At 38.6% G+C, this 15,957-nt stretch overlaps 3 protein-coding genes across 3 annotated transcripts; 1 reads left to right on the top strand and 2 right to left on the bottom strand.

Annotated features, from left to right (window-relative positions):
* Positions 1 to 1,695: 1,695 nt before the first annotated feature.
* LOC306906681 (DNA (cytosine-5)-methyltransferase 3C-like) lies at positions 1,696 to 4,892 on the top strand (the record flags this gene model as incomplete). The annotated part of the gene is given in 11 exon segments (XM_079478280.1): positions 1,696 to 1,735; positions 1,815 to 1,894; positions 2,397 to 2,509; positions 3,579 to 3,762; positions 3,861 to 3,924; positions 4,008 to 4,157; positions 4,263 to 4,379; positions 4,567 to 4,586; positions 4,592 to 4,619; positions 4,622 to 4,704; positions 4,797 to 4,892. Coding segments are annotated over 11 exon segments (975 nt in total).
* Positions 4,893 to 7,412: 2,520 nt separating this feature from the next.
* LOC306907062 (F-box only protein 44-like) lies at positions 7,413 to 10,134 on the bottom strand. Its single transcript, XM_079478893.1, has 6 exons — positions 9,820 to 10,134; positions 9,087 to 9,339; positions 8,749 to 8,863; positions 8,556 to 8,651; positions 7,937 to 8,072; positions 7,413 to 7,708 (listed from the first exon to the last, which is right to left on the bottom strand). Exons 1-6 carry the CDS (start codon positions 9,880 to 9,882, stop codon positions 7,562 to 7,564), a joined length of 810 nt encoding a protein of 269 aa, XP_079335019.1. The 5' UTR covers positions 9,883 to 10,134; the 3' UTR covers positions 7,413 to 7,561.
* A 2,013-nt stretch (positions 10,135 to 12,147) lies between these two features.
* On the bottom strand, positions 12,148 to 15,602 carry LOC306907157 (F-box only protein 6-like). Its single transcript, XM_079479076.1, has 6 exons — positions 15,358 to 15,602; positions 15,021 to 15,249; positions 14,648 to 14,771; positions 14,460 to 14,555; positions 14,154 to 14,289; positions 12,148 to 14,062 (listed from the first exon to the last, which is right to left on the bottom strand). Exons 1-6 carry the CDS (start codon positions 15,376 to 15,378, stop codon positions 13,916 to 13,918), a joined length of 753 nt encoding a protein of 250 aa, XP_079335202.1. The 5' UTR covers positions 15,379 to 15,602; the 3' UTR covers positions 12,148 to 13,915.
* Positions 15,603 to 15,957: the final 355 nt, after the last annotated feature.

Here is a 15,957-nt window from a genome sequence, read left to right as displayed (position 1 = left end):
TCCATTTATTCATTTGTTTGTGAGAGAGAGAGAGATATTATGACTGGTATTGTTTATTGTAAGTGTTTGTTGCCTTTTTGGACTCCTTTATCATTTGTGGTGTTGTCTCCTATTTGAAACAGTTCGGATAAAACCCAGCCATTTTCAGGGTCATGATTGAGGACAATGACCCGTCCAGAGACAAGCTGTTTCGTGTTGAGGTTTTGTTTAAACCGACCATCGAAAATACCCTCTCGTCATCAGCATTAGATGTCTTTTCCACCGTCTATTCCTTTCCCACCCGTACAGTCTCTTCCTCCTGCACTGTCTCTGCCTCATCCACCTGTACCATCTCTTCCTCTGTCTCCTTCTCTAACGGGCCTACCCTTTTCGCCACCTTCCCTGGGCCAGCATCCTGTAACCTGGCATTTTTAGGGGGCATTCCTCTCAGGGCGAATGAGAGGATGCTTAGTTGCCTTTTTACCTGACATCTTTGAAAGACAGATGCAATGATTAATGCATCCATGGCCAGGATATAAAATATGACATGATTTTAAAAGTGACCTATAACATCGACGATGCAATACACTTTAATTTATTTAGATCTAATAAAATTTTTAAGCCTATTTGGAGAGAGAGATGTTTAATGTGACAAAATGTCAGCCATCCTGTGATAACGGAAATATAACTAGGCCTAGACTACTTGTTCTGAGCAGGTGTTGTCATTGAACAGGCTGTACAACTGTTGCGTTAAATCTTACCCAGATACAAAAGTGCCATTTTCTGATTAGCTAATGACTATTATATAGCTTCTTTCTTTTTCTTAATTGGCTGATAAGTGGCAACTCCAGGGGAGGCACTCTTGATTCCTGCCTGGTTTCATAGAGAGAGAGAGGCGCGGCCATATACATGTTGTGCGCTGCGGCATATTAAATATATGATAGTTTTTCTGCGTGAGAAATACAATGTGTGGCGGGAGTGAGTGACAAAAGACCGAAATGAGTGACTCTTGAGAGCCCTGTAATCGGCAAGGCGAAAGGTCGCGTCCAAAAACGCGCCTTGTGCCCTTGAAAGTAACTGCAGGAAGGGTACACCACGTGAACGGTTGTGTCAGATAAAAGAATGTATTTTTTTCTCCAGACACAGACTGTAACGATGAGCTGATTAGAGTTATGTTGAACTGGGCTTTTGGAGGTTTCAAACCATCAGGTGTAAACTGGTTTCGGCCTCCATCAGATTACAATGGTTTGCGGCCTAAACCTGCTGGAAAGATGTAGTTTAACTTAAGCGCTGATTATTTGTGTGTGAACTGTAGTCTTTACAGTTTATTTTAACATCTTTTTCCTTCTCAAAAAGATATCATGCTGCAAACGGTGAATGGAAAAGTGAGCACCTGCCCGGAAAAATGATTCAGTTTAACTGTATCTCTGAATAAACTCGCTGAATCTCTGGACCTTAGCAAGAAAAAAACACGTTAATAGGGAACTCATGTGTCCGGAAGATAATCTGAGACCATTTGAAACCATGAAGGATGGTTGGAACTTCAAGCATTTACATTTAAGCACACAGTCATGCCGAGCATGCAGGAGGTGGAGTATATGGAGGAGGTCCGGCCAAGACAGAACGGCCAACAAGGAGTTATGAACATAGTCCACTGATGTATTATTGTGGCAACATTGATGAAACGTGGTGTCATGTTTTGTTTCCACAGATGCAATGGTGCATGAAGTACTCGTAAACAAAAGGAAGATTGAAGGTAAAAGCCCCTTTAATGTACATTGACGTGAAATAACTGTCACATACGGCTGAAGAAAAGTGTTTTTCTTTCCTCTCAGAGTTCTGTTCATCCTGTGAAAGTACATCTGTGGAAGTCCTTCATCCGCTGTTTGAAGGAAGCCTGTGCATGACATGCAGGGTATTTTATACTTATACACTTCATAGCAGGGGTGTAACGGTACTTGTATTCATACCACACCATGGCAGGGCAAATTCCACATACAAGATGTGTGTTTATGTGTAAAAGTTCTACTTAATGCTTAAGTTATGCCATTAAAACAGTGACATCTGCTGGCGGACACCATGCTGCTTGTCACAGTAACATGCCAGCTGAAGATAAGGAAGAAATGACTTCTAAACGTCTACATAATGTCACGCACATGCCCTGCTCACGCCAAAGTCTAAACTCTGAGGGCTCTGCCCTTCGCAGGGAGAATGGCATAGGAATGATGAATGGCATAGGAATGATCTCTTCTATGTGGAATTTGCTGTGTGATATACAAATACACGTACCGTTACACCCTTATTTCATACTATCTAACCAGGGAGAATGGATTGTTTTTTTTCTGTGGTTTCTTATGGCACTGGTTTTATGGGGATGAGATAATGATGTTTGCTGTTTCTGTGTTTGTCACGTGTAGTATAACTTCACAGAGACGCTGTACAGATATGATGAGGATGGATATCAGGCGTGCTGCATTGTCTGCTGCTCCGGCATGGAGGTCATTTTGTGCGGCCTCAACAGCTGCTGTCGGTGAACGTTTTAAATCTTGTTCATATTAAAGGGAACCCAGTGCATAGAGCGATGTATGGCTTAATACGTTGTAATAGCCAAACACCACAAGCATTTGTCGTTAGAAACACATCAAATATTTCAATTCTTTAAAAACAAACTAAATGTTAGACTCATTTTATCCGCCCTGTTCTTTTTCGATGATGTAAAATGCAGGCAGCAAACTTGACACTGACACACTTGTTCTTCAGTAAGGTGTTGTTGGATAAAAAAATATATAAATAATAAGGAAAGAAAATAAAGACGCTATTTGGTATATTTTCATTTATTTTAATATTGTTGGTCAGAAACGATACAAAAATGAATATTAATAACCAAAATAGTTTCTATCCAGATTTATTTTTAGCCTGATGAACTTTCTTCTCTCTCTCTGTCATTAACTGACAGTGGCTGATTTTCACACGTGCTCTAATACAGATTAAATAACCAAACAGCAAGCATCTTATTATTGTGTTTATCAGTACATTTTCATAAAGTATACGTTAATGGTGGATGATGATGATGATGATGTCCTAAATGGTCTTAACCGTCTTAAAGACAGCTTTGATTTAATGCATGTTTACCTTGAACAGATACTTACTGAACACATCCTTCTTTCATGGCAGGCAAGCGGGCTTGTGTTGAGAGGACATACCGCCACCTACTGTCCCTGTGTATTTATATATCTGATCCTATGTTTGACGTGTCATATTTTACTGTTATATATGGAAAAGGTGTGTGCTTCGCTGTAGCGAAGCAGAACAGATTTAGGTTGCAACCATTTGACGTCACGGATTTTGTCACAAAAAATGGCGGCCTCAGAGTAAAAAAATTTTTTCACAGTTTATGAATACTGTGACAGTTAAACTGATTTCAAAATGTACATTCATCAGTCAATGCCATTGTTAATATATTAAGCCATACATGTATCTATACCCAATGTTCCTTATAAAAGTATTGGCATTGAAAACGCAACAGATAATTTAGTAATAGGCAACAAAATGTATGACAGGGTACAATGCATATCGAGTTTGATATCTTTGCTTTCTAGCTGCTACTGTATGGACTGTCTGGACATCCTAGTTGGTGTTGGCACATTTAAGAAGCTGAAAGAAATGGACCCTTGGATCTGTTACCTGTGCGCACCAGAGCACAGCTCCGGAGCCCTGAGGCCCAGACACGACTGGAGCATCCGCATGCAGGAATTCTTCGCTAACACCAGCGGCGTGGACTTTGTTAGTTTCCTTCCATACAGTTCGTCTACTTTTGCTCGTTTTGTTTTCAGACACTTGACTGTTTTTTGGTCTCCACAAGAGTTTCAACGTTTTGCCAGCAATACGTGCCAAACCAGCGAAGTCCAATCAGAGTCCTCTCTTTATTTGATGGTATAACCACAGGTAATGTCGCTCATATTCACAGCTTGCAAGTGTCTCTTCATGTGATCGTGTGGGTTGTGTTTAAATGCAATTTCATGTTTCAGGATGTTTGGCTCTAATAGAACTGGGCTTTAAAGTGGAAAAATATCTGGCCTCAGAAGTGGATGAAGAGTCTGTCGTCATCTATATGGTTAACCATGATGGAACCATCACTCATGTGGATGATGTTAAAAGTATAACTAAATATCACGTATGTTAAAATAAGGTATTATATCATGTAGTTTGATTTCACTGTTTGACTTTAATAACTTGTATAAACACACTTATATTTTAATAGAATTATGAAGACGACAGAATAGGCACCTCACTGTCTTTGCCTTCTGTTTTATTTAAGTGGGGCCCATTTGATCTTCTCATCGGTGGCAGTCCCTGCAATGAAATGTGCACCGTTAATCCTTCCCGAAAAGGCTTGTATGGTAAGACACACATTATCTCAGATGGCATGCCCAGAATTTCAGATACTTGATGAGTACCGATTGTAAAATCAAAGAATGACTCTCATAATATTACTTTACAAGAAAATGAAGATAATCCTCGTTGCACATTCCGTATCTTTTCTCTATGAAGACTTCCCTGATTTCAAATGTTCTCTTGACTTTGCAGATGGCGCTGGGCGGCTCTTTTTTAGTATTATCGGCTTCTGAATATTCTGAGGCCGACCCACGACCATTCTTTTGGCTATTTGAAAATGTTGTATTAATGGAAACCAAAACTAAAACTGCCATTTCCCGCTTTCTAGAAGTGAGTGCTCTAGTTTGTTATGTTGGGTAGAGGTTTGACAAATGCGATCGTTTCTTTTTTATTCATGTAGAGTAATAAATGTTTGTTTTTAGTGTAACCCTGTGCTTATTGATGCTGTGAAAGTCAGCCCTGCTCACAGAGCAAGATACTTCTGGGGAAACATACCTGGCATGAACAGGTTAGTGTGATATATATGTGATCTATTGAATTAGGATTTATAGGCCACAGATGATTGCCTAAATTAATTAAACGGTTTAGTTAAAAGAAAAAAACACATTGACAATATGATAAATAAATAAAGATACAGATACAAGTAGTGCTTTGATATCAGATGATGTTTTTACTGTGATGTCATTCAACAAACTATTTGTTTAATTTAACCTTATGTCAATTTGTGAAAACAAGTCTGATATGGAAAAATAAAACTGATTTTGTTACACCCTTTATTATAGTTCTGTCACTGTAAAACATTTTTTCCTGTTTTGCAGCATGACAAAGTTCGTACCATTACCACACGTCCAAAAGCAATGGGGCCAGTTATACCGACTGCCCAGTCATTATGAACGGAAAAGATGAAAATATATGGATCACAGAAATGGAGCAGTAACTTACTTTATTATTCTGTTTATTTTTTATGGGTACTAATCAGTCCACAGTTTAACATTTGTGTGAAGAAAAATGAAAATAAATCACTTATTCTTACTGTAACATTTTCATAGAATATTTGGATTTTCCAAAGCATTACACAGATGTAAAGAGCATGGGCCGTTTGCAGACACAGATAACATTGGGGAAGTCGTGGAGTGTTCCCGTCATAATACATCTGTTAGCACCACTGAAGGATTACTTTGCTTGTGATTAACTCAACATGAAGAGAACCTCTTTTTCTTCATCAGAAGATCTTGTTTAGTGTCAGAGTAAAAAACTAAAGGTCATGAGTTTGAAGTCAACTTCTATTTTTACTAATCGTATTGAAAACTATAGTGCATATTACTTACAGATTTTTGTGATGCCAGATACAAGAAAACAACTTGTAACTACAGCAATGTCCACCATTATATGTGTGGTGGTTGGAGCCGTGGGTAAAAGCTGCCTCGAACAAGTTCCCATCAGAACCAACAGAAAGAGTCCCCTTTTATTAGTGTATTTAAATGCACTCATCTGATTATCTTGACAAGTTTGATACATTAAGAAGTACAACCTTTGATCCCAATATCAATGACAAACAACATCCATCTTAAAAATACCCATTAAATGTGATAATTTGCTGTTAATTGCAATACACTTGAAGTGAACTTTGTGTCAAGCTACGACCAGTTGCTTTTTCATATTTTTCTAGTGTTTAACAGCTGTACTGTTATGATTGGTGGTGAAGCTTATACCATAGGATTACTTGATGCTATTGGTAAAATGTTGCTCATGAAGCATAAAAATGACCTATAAAAAAGTCCTACCACAATCTCTGCTTTGTTTGTTAGGCTGATGGGATGCTTAAACAGGTCTGATAGTTCCCCAGTTTCCAATTTCTGAAAGAAAACCCATCATAACCTCTCTGATTTCAGCTATACACATTTTACACAATTCACAGGATTTTCATGAACCTAACCACGCCATTAAAATCTTCCACTGCTTAGTAGGTCAGGATCAGTTATGGCCTTTAAGCTATCCCCAAACAGACATTGTCTTTGTGTGTTTCCCTTTCCTCGTTTGAAAATCATAAAGACAAGTTGAGTTTTGATCCTGTGATTTGGTGTCGATTGTGGAGATGTTAGTTCTGTGTTGTCAATGTACAATAACAGTGATTGATGCAGTGGGTGCCTGGGACAACATAGCACTGCCTGAAAACCCCTTTCCTGCTGGTTGGAACTCAGATTGACCTAAGAGATGATCCATCCACTATTGAATAGCTTGCAAAAAAACAATCAAACAATTCTATTTTGTTAAAGAAAGGACTGAAGAATTTATTTAAAGGGGCAATATTAGCAGCTGTCAAGAACCCAGTGGCCCAGAAGAAACATAAATGTGTTATTTCATGTGGTGAACAGAGCAGCATCTTCAAGATGAATCTGGCCCTCAACCAATAAAATATTTTTATTTTTCCACACGTTCCAAAACCAGATCAGATTCAACAACAGTTTAATAAAGACTGGACTTCTGATACTTTCTATACGTGTTTTTCCCTCGTGATATTAACTGGAAACCAAGTTACACAGTGGGATAAATGTGTGTACAACCATTTCTCCCTTTGGTAATACCAAAAAGCAAAACTTGCAAGTTTTACTGAAACAAATTCTTTGAATCGTGAAATGCTTTATTATGAATAAAACATTACAAGCGCTATTGCACTATTTACAAACAAATCTGTCATGTGAAATGTTACATGCTGAGAATGCAAAAATATCAGCAAGAGCCATTTTGGTCTTTACTATGAATTATGTACATATATGTCTAGTAGGGGTCACTCTTTGGTTGATTATTCACCATATCTAGGTGGGGAAGTGGTTGCTGGAAAGGAAAGTGCACACAGTTTTTGACTGCTACGCTAGGCTGTCTGTACCATGCTTTGCAAGAGGTTGTAAAGGTGAAAGACTTATTGACTGTTTATTTGAATATTTGCTTAAATGGAAATTAACACAAAAAAAACAGTAAAATAAATCTACAACACTGAGCATTCTAGTGTGGTTACAGTTAATAGTAATCCAAGCGTACGCATCCATTTATCAAGCATCATCCAGCATTCCTCAGCTGCTTAAAGTATTAGACTTAGCCGCTTACAATATCATTGAGTCTTTTTTTAATGTGTGTATATATATATATATATATATATATATATGTTTTTTTTATACATTTTTATAAATCATTTCTCTGCAGCAGGGCAGATCTCTACACCACTGTTAATAACCCGTATTCCATACCAGCCTGCCCAGTACTGTGTATCCTGCCCTCCATGAGTAAAACGAATAAACCGAACTCCAGGTCCATAATCTTTGAAGACATGTGTCATCTAAAATGAAAGAAAGACAGTGAGAATAAAGGGTAACATTTTACGTTACAGTCATACTTGCTAACATTGGCTGATCAATGAACAACACAATACATAAACAAAAGTTTAGTAAATTGTGGATTAATAGTTGTAAAGTTAATAAATACAACTGATTTTAAATGATTGCATTAAGTATTATTGATTGTTGGTGTAAAACATTTTTATTTGTATTTATATAATTAAACTCACTTGACACCATTGTTGATCATTCCACTGCTCAAAATAAACTGGGTCAGGCTCAAATTTACTGATAGGTTTCTTCTTCCGATCAAGCAGCTCTACGTAGATCCGGTAAAAGCTTCCACAATCCCAGCGTGGGGCATACCTGCATGACACAACAATGCAAAACAGACGGAAGTTTTAAGGTAGGGTTAAGGTTTAAAGCTTTGTTCCGTTGCTAATTTATGGATGTCTAAATAGATGCAAATCATAATTCAGTCAGCAATTTATGTACCACAGTTTGAAAATGATATGCAAAGAGACACTCATCAAGTTCAAACGCTAATGTTACATCACTTGAGGAGATTTTCAAACATCAATCTTCAATTACTTTTAAAGTAGTTTTTAAATCACGAAAGGCCACTGAAGACCGAGATTATCTGCTAAACTTGAAAAGAATTGGAATTGTAAAAAAAGTTCTTTAGGGATTCAACAAAAACCTGAAATGGACGTTGCTTGCAGTGTGTTTGCAAAGATCACTTTTTATCTTGAATTTGATCTCGAAATTTGAATTCAGCACATCAAAGACCTGGTAAGATAAATGAGACACCCGTGAAACCGTAGCATCATTGAAGTTGTAAGCACTCACCAGTCTGATATTTTAATATCAGGTTGCAACTGATCCATAAATGCAGGACTGTATCCTTCTTTTTTCAAATCAATCAGCTGTTCCTTCAGACACATCCTGAGGACAAAGATCATAAAAGAATATATATTATCATTTATTTCAGTTGTAAAGACAGAAATGTTACAACCAATTGAATTTAGAAAACCGAACATACCCATAAGAAGTGGCAAAACATTTGTCATTCGTGTCATTTGGAAGTGGTGCAAAATTCTCTTCTATTTTCCAGCCTTGTCCACCAGTCTCAACCAGCTTCCATTGATTTAACTTCTCTAAAAAACACTAGCAGCATTATAGATCTTCATTGACATTTGCAGAGGAAATAAACACAGTATTTGATGTTGGAGGAGGACTTGTTTGTTTTTAAGCATCGAAAAACAACTCATAATGTAGCTTATTATGCGCCATGCAGTGTGCACAATACCAAGTGCATTCATGTCAATGGAACAGAATTGCAACATCTACTGTCACACAGTTTCAGATTAGTGGATTGACCTTCGGCTCTGGGATTTTTGAGCAGGTTGCGTCGTTTCTTTGACAGAAAGTAAAAGAGGCGCCAGTCGTTTGGTATTCTGGACGCCTCGCGGAGCTCAAACCCCTCTCTCCGACAGCGCTCTCTCCAGTGTGAGGCACTGTCCACCAGCTCCTTCCACTCCTGACACACCAGCCGACAGTTCAGTACCACATGCTCTGCGGGCAGATTCAGTAAGATCTCCTCAACCACAGCCAGAGGAACTTCCGTCCTACACTGAGAGGGAGAGAGTGAGTGAGGGGGAGAGAGAGGGAGTGAGAGAGGGGAAGGTAGAGAGAGGGAGTGAGAGGGGGAAAGAGAGAGTGAGAGAGGGAGTGAGAGAGAGAGGGAGTGAGAGGGGGAGAGAGAGTGAGGGGGAGAGAGAGGGAGGTAGAGAGAGGGAGTGAGAGGGGGAGAGAGAGAGAGGGAGTGAGAGGGGGAGAGAGAGAGGGGGAGAGAGAGAGGGAGGCAGGGAGAGAGAGGGAGTTAGAGAGAGGGGGAGAGAGGGAGTGAGATGTGGAGGTAGAGAGGGGGGGAGAGAGAGGGGGAAATAGAGAGGGAGTGAGATAGAGGGGGAGAGAGAGGGAGGCAGGGAGAGAGAGGGGGAGTGAGAAGGGGGGAGAGAGAGGGAGGCAGGGAGAGAGTATTTACACCCACTTCCGTTTTAGGTCTGTGCAGGTTTTAATGTAAACAATTTCCAAACACTCAACAACTTACTGCATCTGAGTGTATTTGGTGGCTTGTCGACTGACCCATTCCTGCAGCTTCACACGACAACATTTGGTGGTTGTTATCACGCGTCCGGGCCTTCGCTTCACGTTGGAAACACGGAAGTTATTATTTTGACATTACAGCATCAACCGCGTCATTCTTAATTCCCCAAAACAACGGAGTCAGAATCTACTTGTAACCTTATCGTGTAATATCACGTGTTTGACTAAAGTCTCTGAATCGAAAGTATAAACAGAAGTCGTGTTGATGACGTCATGATATACCCTACGCCCACTGGGCTGGGCCTTCTTCTTCTTCAGTAAATTCTTTTGGCAGTTTACAATCTTTGTGCATTACCGCCATCTACTGGATTGAGGTGTGATCACATTGGAGCATGAAAATTGGGACAAGAGCCCAAGCTTCAGCTAGCGCTGCGTGTTTAGCTCCTCCAGCTTCAACCTCAGCTCACCTCCAAAGAATAAATAAACTAACCTAAATGTGCTGAAGTCTTCTTGCTATCTGTGTTTCTTTTAAAAATGTTATCACTGCTTTGATTGTAGACTGTGTTCCATGTAAACCCAACAGTTTTGCTTAAGTGTTTCTCTCTCTTCAGCATACTGCCTACATGCTTCACGGTTTCTGTTTCCATACAAAATGGGCAGATTCCTGTCTCATGTGTCCCTATTGTGCGTAGTCTGCTATTCAGTCCTGTATGCCCTAGCCTTAGCCTGGTGAGCCAGGTTTCCTCCTGTCGTGAAAGTGAGCTGATCTTTTTAACTGTTACAGTCTGTTGAATACTATACAAGCACCTACCTTTTTCCCCTTTATCCCATTTATCTTGCCAGAGTTTATGAATACCGTCTTTAATTATTGTTTTGAATTCTGATTTGCTGAGTGGAACCTGTACCTCTACTTGTTCTGCTTTAAGTGCTTCTTTTGCCAATTCGTCTGCCCTCTCATTGCCTCGGCTGGGCCTATTATTATTATTAGTTTTAGGGTGGATCGCAATCATGATTTATCAGGCGCATACCGCCACACATTGTATCGGAGTATGCAGCAAGAATTATATCAATTAACCTACTAAATAAAAATTTTAACCCCACTACTATCTAAATCCTATAATATACCCCTGTATCCTTCAGATACTCCACGATAGGGAAGAGAGGATTAGATTAATGCAAAAGTTAAGTCAAACAGGAAGAAAATGGAACCTTGAGGGTGTTTTGGGAACAACAGGAGAAGAGGTAAAAGATGTACAGGATATGACCTGCATTTTCGGTGATTTTACATTCCATACATTCATCAGATTTACCTTTACCTAACAAAAACAATGTTTTGTTTAACACTGTGTGGTCAAACCTCAGCCTGGTTAAAACTGACCTCCATTCACAGCCTTTGCATTGATACATTTCTGTACACTATAATATTTTCTTCCACTATTATCCCTATCCCATCTGTCCTGCCATTTCTTCATAATTTCTTTTTAAATTATTGCCTTAGCTTCTCCTTTACCAAAGAGTAAAACAAATATATATAATATCGCTCAACCTGGTTGATTTTTTTCCTCATTCCCTTTTATATTGACATGAGCAGGTACCAACAGAATCTTACATCTATCTGAAGCCTCTGCAATCTTGATACATTTTGATGGATTTCTAACATTAAATATTCTCTATTAGATTTCATATTTGAATACTGTAAAGGGCTGCAACAGAGTCAACACAACATACCACTCTATCTGGTTTTACTTCCTTCACCAACTGCATCCCTACAATAATCACCATCATCTCTTCCATATAAACTGACAACAGATCAGGTTTTCTTTTCCCAATACTTGCATTCAATGTTCAATTCAATGTTCATATTCCTATGCCTACCCTATTTTCTTCATCTTTGTATCCATCTATATAAAAATCCTTTTATTGTATTGACTTGCCCTGTATTCTTTAGTTCCATTATATTTAAATCTACCTTTTAAGAAATTAATCTAAATTCCTCTGATTTAGCCTTTGTTACCCATCCAAAGCCATTACCTTGAAAAGAGTCACACTTCCAGCATTCTTTAATAACACTATTGGTAGGGTTTTCATAACCAAACCCACGTAAGCGACACCGGCATTACCTAATGAATGTGACATAATTTTGATTGTGCCATTTTCCTTTTCTATTTTTAGTTAATTTTGATGTCATCCAATGTTTATTGTACTTAAATGGTTTAAGCAAATTTTGTTGTAAAAAAAAGAAAAAATAACTGTGCCTGCTGTATAGCGAGCCCAGAATAACCGCAAATCCTTTCTCATCGTAATTTTTACACAAATAATATATCACACTATTACCATTCTTTTGTTTATTCATATAATTTCTGACTTAAAAACAAGTGACAGCATATGTTAAAAAGCCTTTGATAATGTGAGCAGCATCAGTTAAATACTTTACCTTCAATATAAATGCATGAATAAAGTTAAAATAGGACAAACTGGTCAAAATAGCACAAAAAGCAATGGTTACAGCCCTGAACTAAAGAAATAAATATTTATTTGTAAACAACTGTTTAAAAAAAAACAATAAAAGAATATTTCATGAAATCACTTTCTTGCATCTTGCCCTTCTTTCCCATTGTCTTTCCCATTGTATCACTCCTGAGGTTTGCATTTGTTGAAATTCAACTAATACGGAAATGGAATGACCACAATACATGTAGAAATGCTGACTAAACACAAATTTGGAGTGGTCTCTTAGTTTTCCAGAGCTGTATTGGTTAACATTGGAGCAGGGTATTGTGGTTGTGTTTTACACATGGTCTTCATGTTATACTCTATACAAAATAAAATATATTCATCATATTTTTCTATTCCTTTCTTATGCAATCATGCATTCAGTTTTAACCTGTTTCACGTCAGGGCCCTTTTTGAGCATTCACATGAAAACGCACTGTTGGAACTACAATGGCTGTAACTCATGAAATCTTTGGAATAAAGACCTACGGTTGGTAGACAATTAGAAGATTAGTCCTAAAAAAAATCAAACCAAACCAAATAATGTATTTTTGGAAAGGGATTTTGTTATGTTTATTATAAAAATAAATAAATAAAAGGTTTAGGGTAAAAAAAAGACAATTAAAAAAATTCAAATCAGATTTTTTTTTTACAGGGTCTGTAAAGTTTTTTAGCCGCCACACCACCTAAATCCTTTAGGGGGCCCATAGACTTCCATTGGTTTTAACACTTGAACTAATATTTGACCACAAAGGTTTGCTTTTTTTACTCTCCCACATACCAGACACAATTAAAAACTACAAAAGCACAGAAACAACATAAAAACAAAAAAAATATGAATATTTTTGTATAATATGCTTTTGATGCACACTAATTTATGAATCAATTATCATTTATGTATCCATTTATCTTCCTAAATAGATTGTTCTTCTAAACACTGATCAAATGTGGTATCTAGTTTATTTTGCTTTTCCAACAATATAAAGTTTGTAATGATAAGATAAGAATTTACATGCACAGTATTGATGTAAATGTAGGTGTTCCGCGGAATGTATTTATTTTTGATACACCCTCTCGTCCTTTATGCATCAATTTCATTTCCTACATACTTTATTTTATAAAAAATCATAAAGTATGTATTGTAGAGTCTCAGACCTTTCCGACGATATATAGTTTGTCATAATAAGATCAGAATTATCACAAAAATATGGAAGCAAACATGGGTGTTCCGTATACGGAACGGTGACAAGTGAAAGGACATTAACAAATCTAAGCACACTCTTCGTAAAAAAGAAACAATTACTCTTCCTGAATAAATTATTTGAAAAAACACCAAAAAGAATTGTATTCTAGAGTCTTAGACCTTTCCAAAAATATATAGTTTGTCATGATTCGACTAGAAATTCCATGCACAATATTGAAGCAAACTCAGGTGTTCCATGTATGGAACAGTGACAGTTAACGGGTTAAAGATCTTTTTAAATTCTAATTGTTAGCCGAGCATGTATTATAAGTCGACAACAACATTATAATGACCTAATTAGTAAGTCAGTTTGTATAAAGATTGAAAACACATGTGTAAAAAGGCACGTTCAGACGGAACAACGTTATGCATCATCATCTGGAAAGATCTCAACACTACTGTTCGTGAGTCGTATTCCATACCAGCCCTTCCAGAACTTTGTATCCTTCCCTCCATGAATGAAATTAATAAAACGAACCCCAGGTCCATAATTCTTGAAGACGTGTGTCATCTGGAGATAAACACAGAGATAAATCAATTAATAGCCTTAAGAATATGACTGAATGGGAGGTCTTTTACGGTCTTTTTTTCATTGTGCTTACGTGACACCATTGCTCATCGTTCCACTGCGGAAAGTAAACTTTATCAGGCAGAAAGGTTCTAATCACTTCCTTATTCTGTCCCAGCAACCTCACCCAGATTTCATAGTAACAGCCACAGTCACAGCGTGGAGTATACCTGCACCAGACCAGACATCATACATGTGCTCTAAACACAGCTTTCATGTTCAATTTCACACCGATTTGAACCAAATAAACAGGTCACTCACAACCGTCTACCACTTAAAACACAGAAGACAAACAATCATGAAATATCACTTCAAAATGTGGGGTTGAGTTCATTCTTACCAATCTGATAATTTGATATCAGGTTGCCAGCGATCCATAAAAGCCGGACTGTACCCTTCTTCCTTCAGGTCTATCAGCTGTTGCTTCAAACACAACCTGAGGACAAAATATACGGTTGTATAAAGAAGGTCCCATGTGAGTTCAATGAAATGTAAATGTAAAGAATAAGTATTTGTTTACAAATGTACCCAAAAGAGGTAACAAAGCAATGGGTGATTCCCAATGTGCTGTCAGGAAAAGGATTCCTGGCGGTGCCGTGTGATGCCCAGCCGTCCCCACCATTCCGCACAATCTCCCATCCATTTAAAAAGTCTGAAAAAAATCAGAATGGAGACTATACCTTATGGAGAAAAACGGTCTTATTTAAAATGGGACATCTGCCCTCTGGTGGTGATACGTGCTGTGGTTATTTAGAGCATAAGGCAAACAATGTGTAAGGAAAATCAAGAGTGCTGTGGGTTTGATCCCATGCAACACACCAACTGTATGGCCTGAATGCTATATGACGGAATATTCATGGCGTTTTGTCGTGATGTACTTCCACATATGCATGTAGCTCACCGTCAGCTCTGGGGTTTTTTAGCAAGTTGCGTCGTTTCTTAGACAGAAAGTGAAACAGGAGCCAGCTGTCTGGTGGTCTGCACGCATTGAACCCCTCTCTCCGACAGCGCTCTCTCCAGTGTGAGGCACTGTCCACCAGCTCCTTCCACTCATGACACACCAGCCGACAGTTCAGTACCACATGCTCTGCGGGCAGATTCAGTAAGATCTCCTCAACCACAGCTGTATTCTAATAGAGAAAGAAACGACATGAATCCAGAAGCTCATAATATCATGTGAACTTTTTGAAACTACATTCTGTGTTTAAGTTGTATGTATACATTGAGCAGCCACCTACCATATGGATGAGCGTGGTCATTTCCGTTAGAAAGTGATTTTTTTATGTTTCAGAACGAAACTGTTCTTCTTCGTGAATACTACGAGGCTGTCATCTCGCCCTAAACATCATCAACTGACAATGTCCGGTCCAGCCACGCATGAAAGTGCCCGTATCATGAGGTGTCGGCTGCGGCCAAACACTCTCCCTTGCGGTCTTGGCCGCTTGAGAGCGCGTGCACGGGACATGGAAGTATAGAGCGGAAGTAGTTCCAATGTAAGTGCACATTAAACCCACACTATGGTCCTGTCCCAAATTGCGCACTCCGGTCTTCCGAGTCCACACTTTGTGACGTCAGGAAGGGCAGACCTACAGGGCACTAGGCACGAGTCCACAAGGGTACATGGGAGTGCATTTTGAGACAGACTTGATTTCATCACACCGGAAAAAGGAAGCGGTGCTTTCTAATCACTCTCGCGGTACTTTGTTGTCATTCGCTGATCAGTCTGCGCAGCGCCGCGTGAAGTCGACCATACTTGTTGTCCCATTGTAGTTATTTGGGACTTGAGCTGCAGGTTTATATTGTTCTGTGTTTCATATGTTGATATGCCACCCGAGCAT

The sequence above is a fragment of the Barbatula barbatula genome (assembly GCF_947034865.1).
Source record: "Barbatula barbatula genome assembly, chromosome: 17".
NCBI lineage: Eukaryota > Metazoa > Chordata > Actinopteri > Cypriniformes > Nemacheilidae > Barbatula > Barbatula barbatula.
Note: the sequence above shows the minus strand (reverse complement) of the source record. Positions and strands in the feature narration are given on the sequence as shown.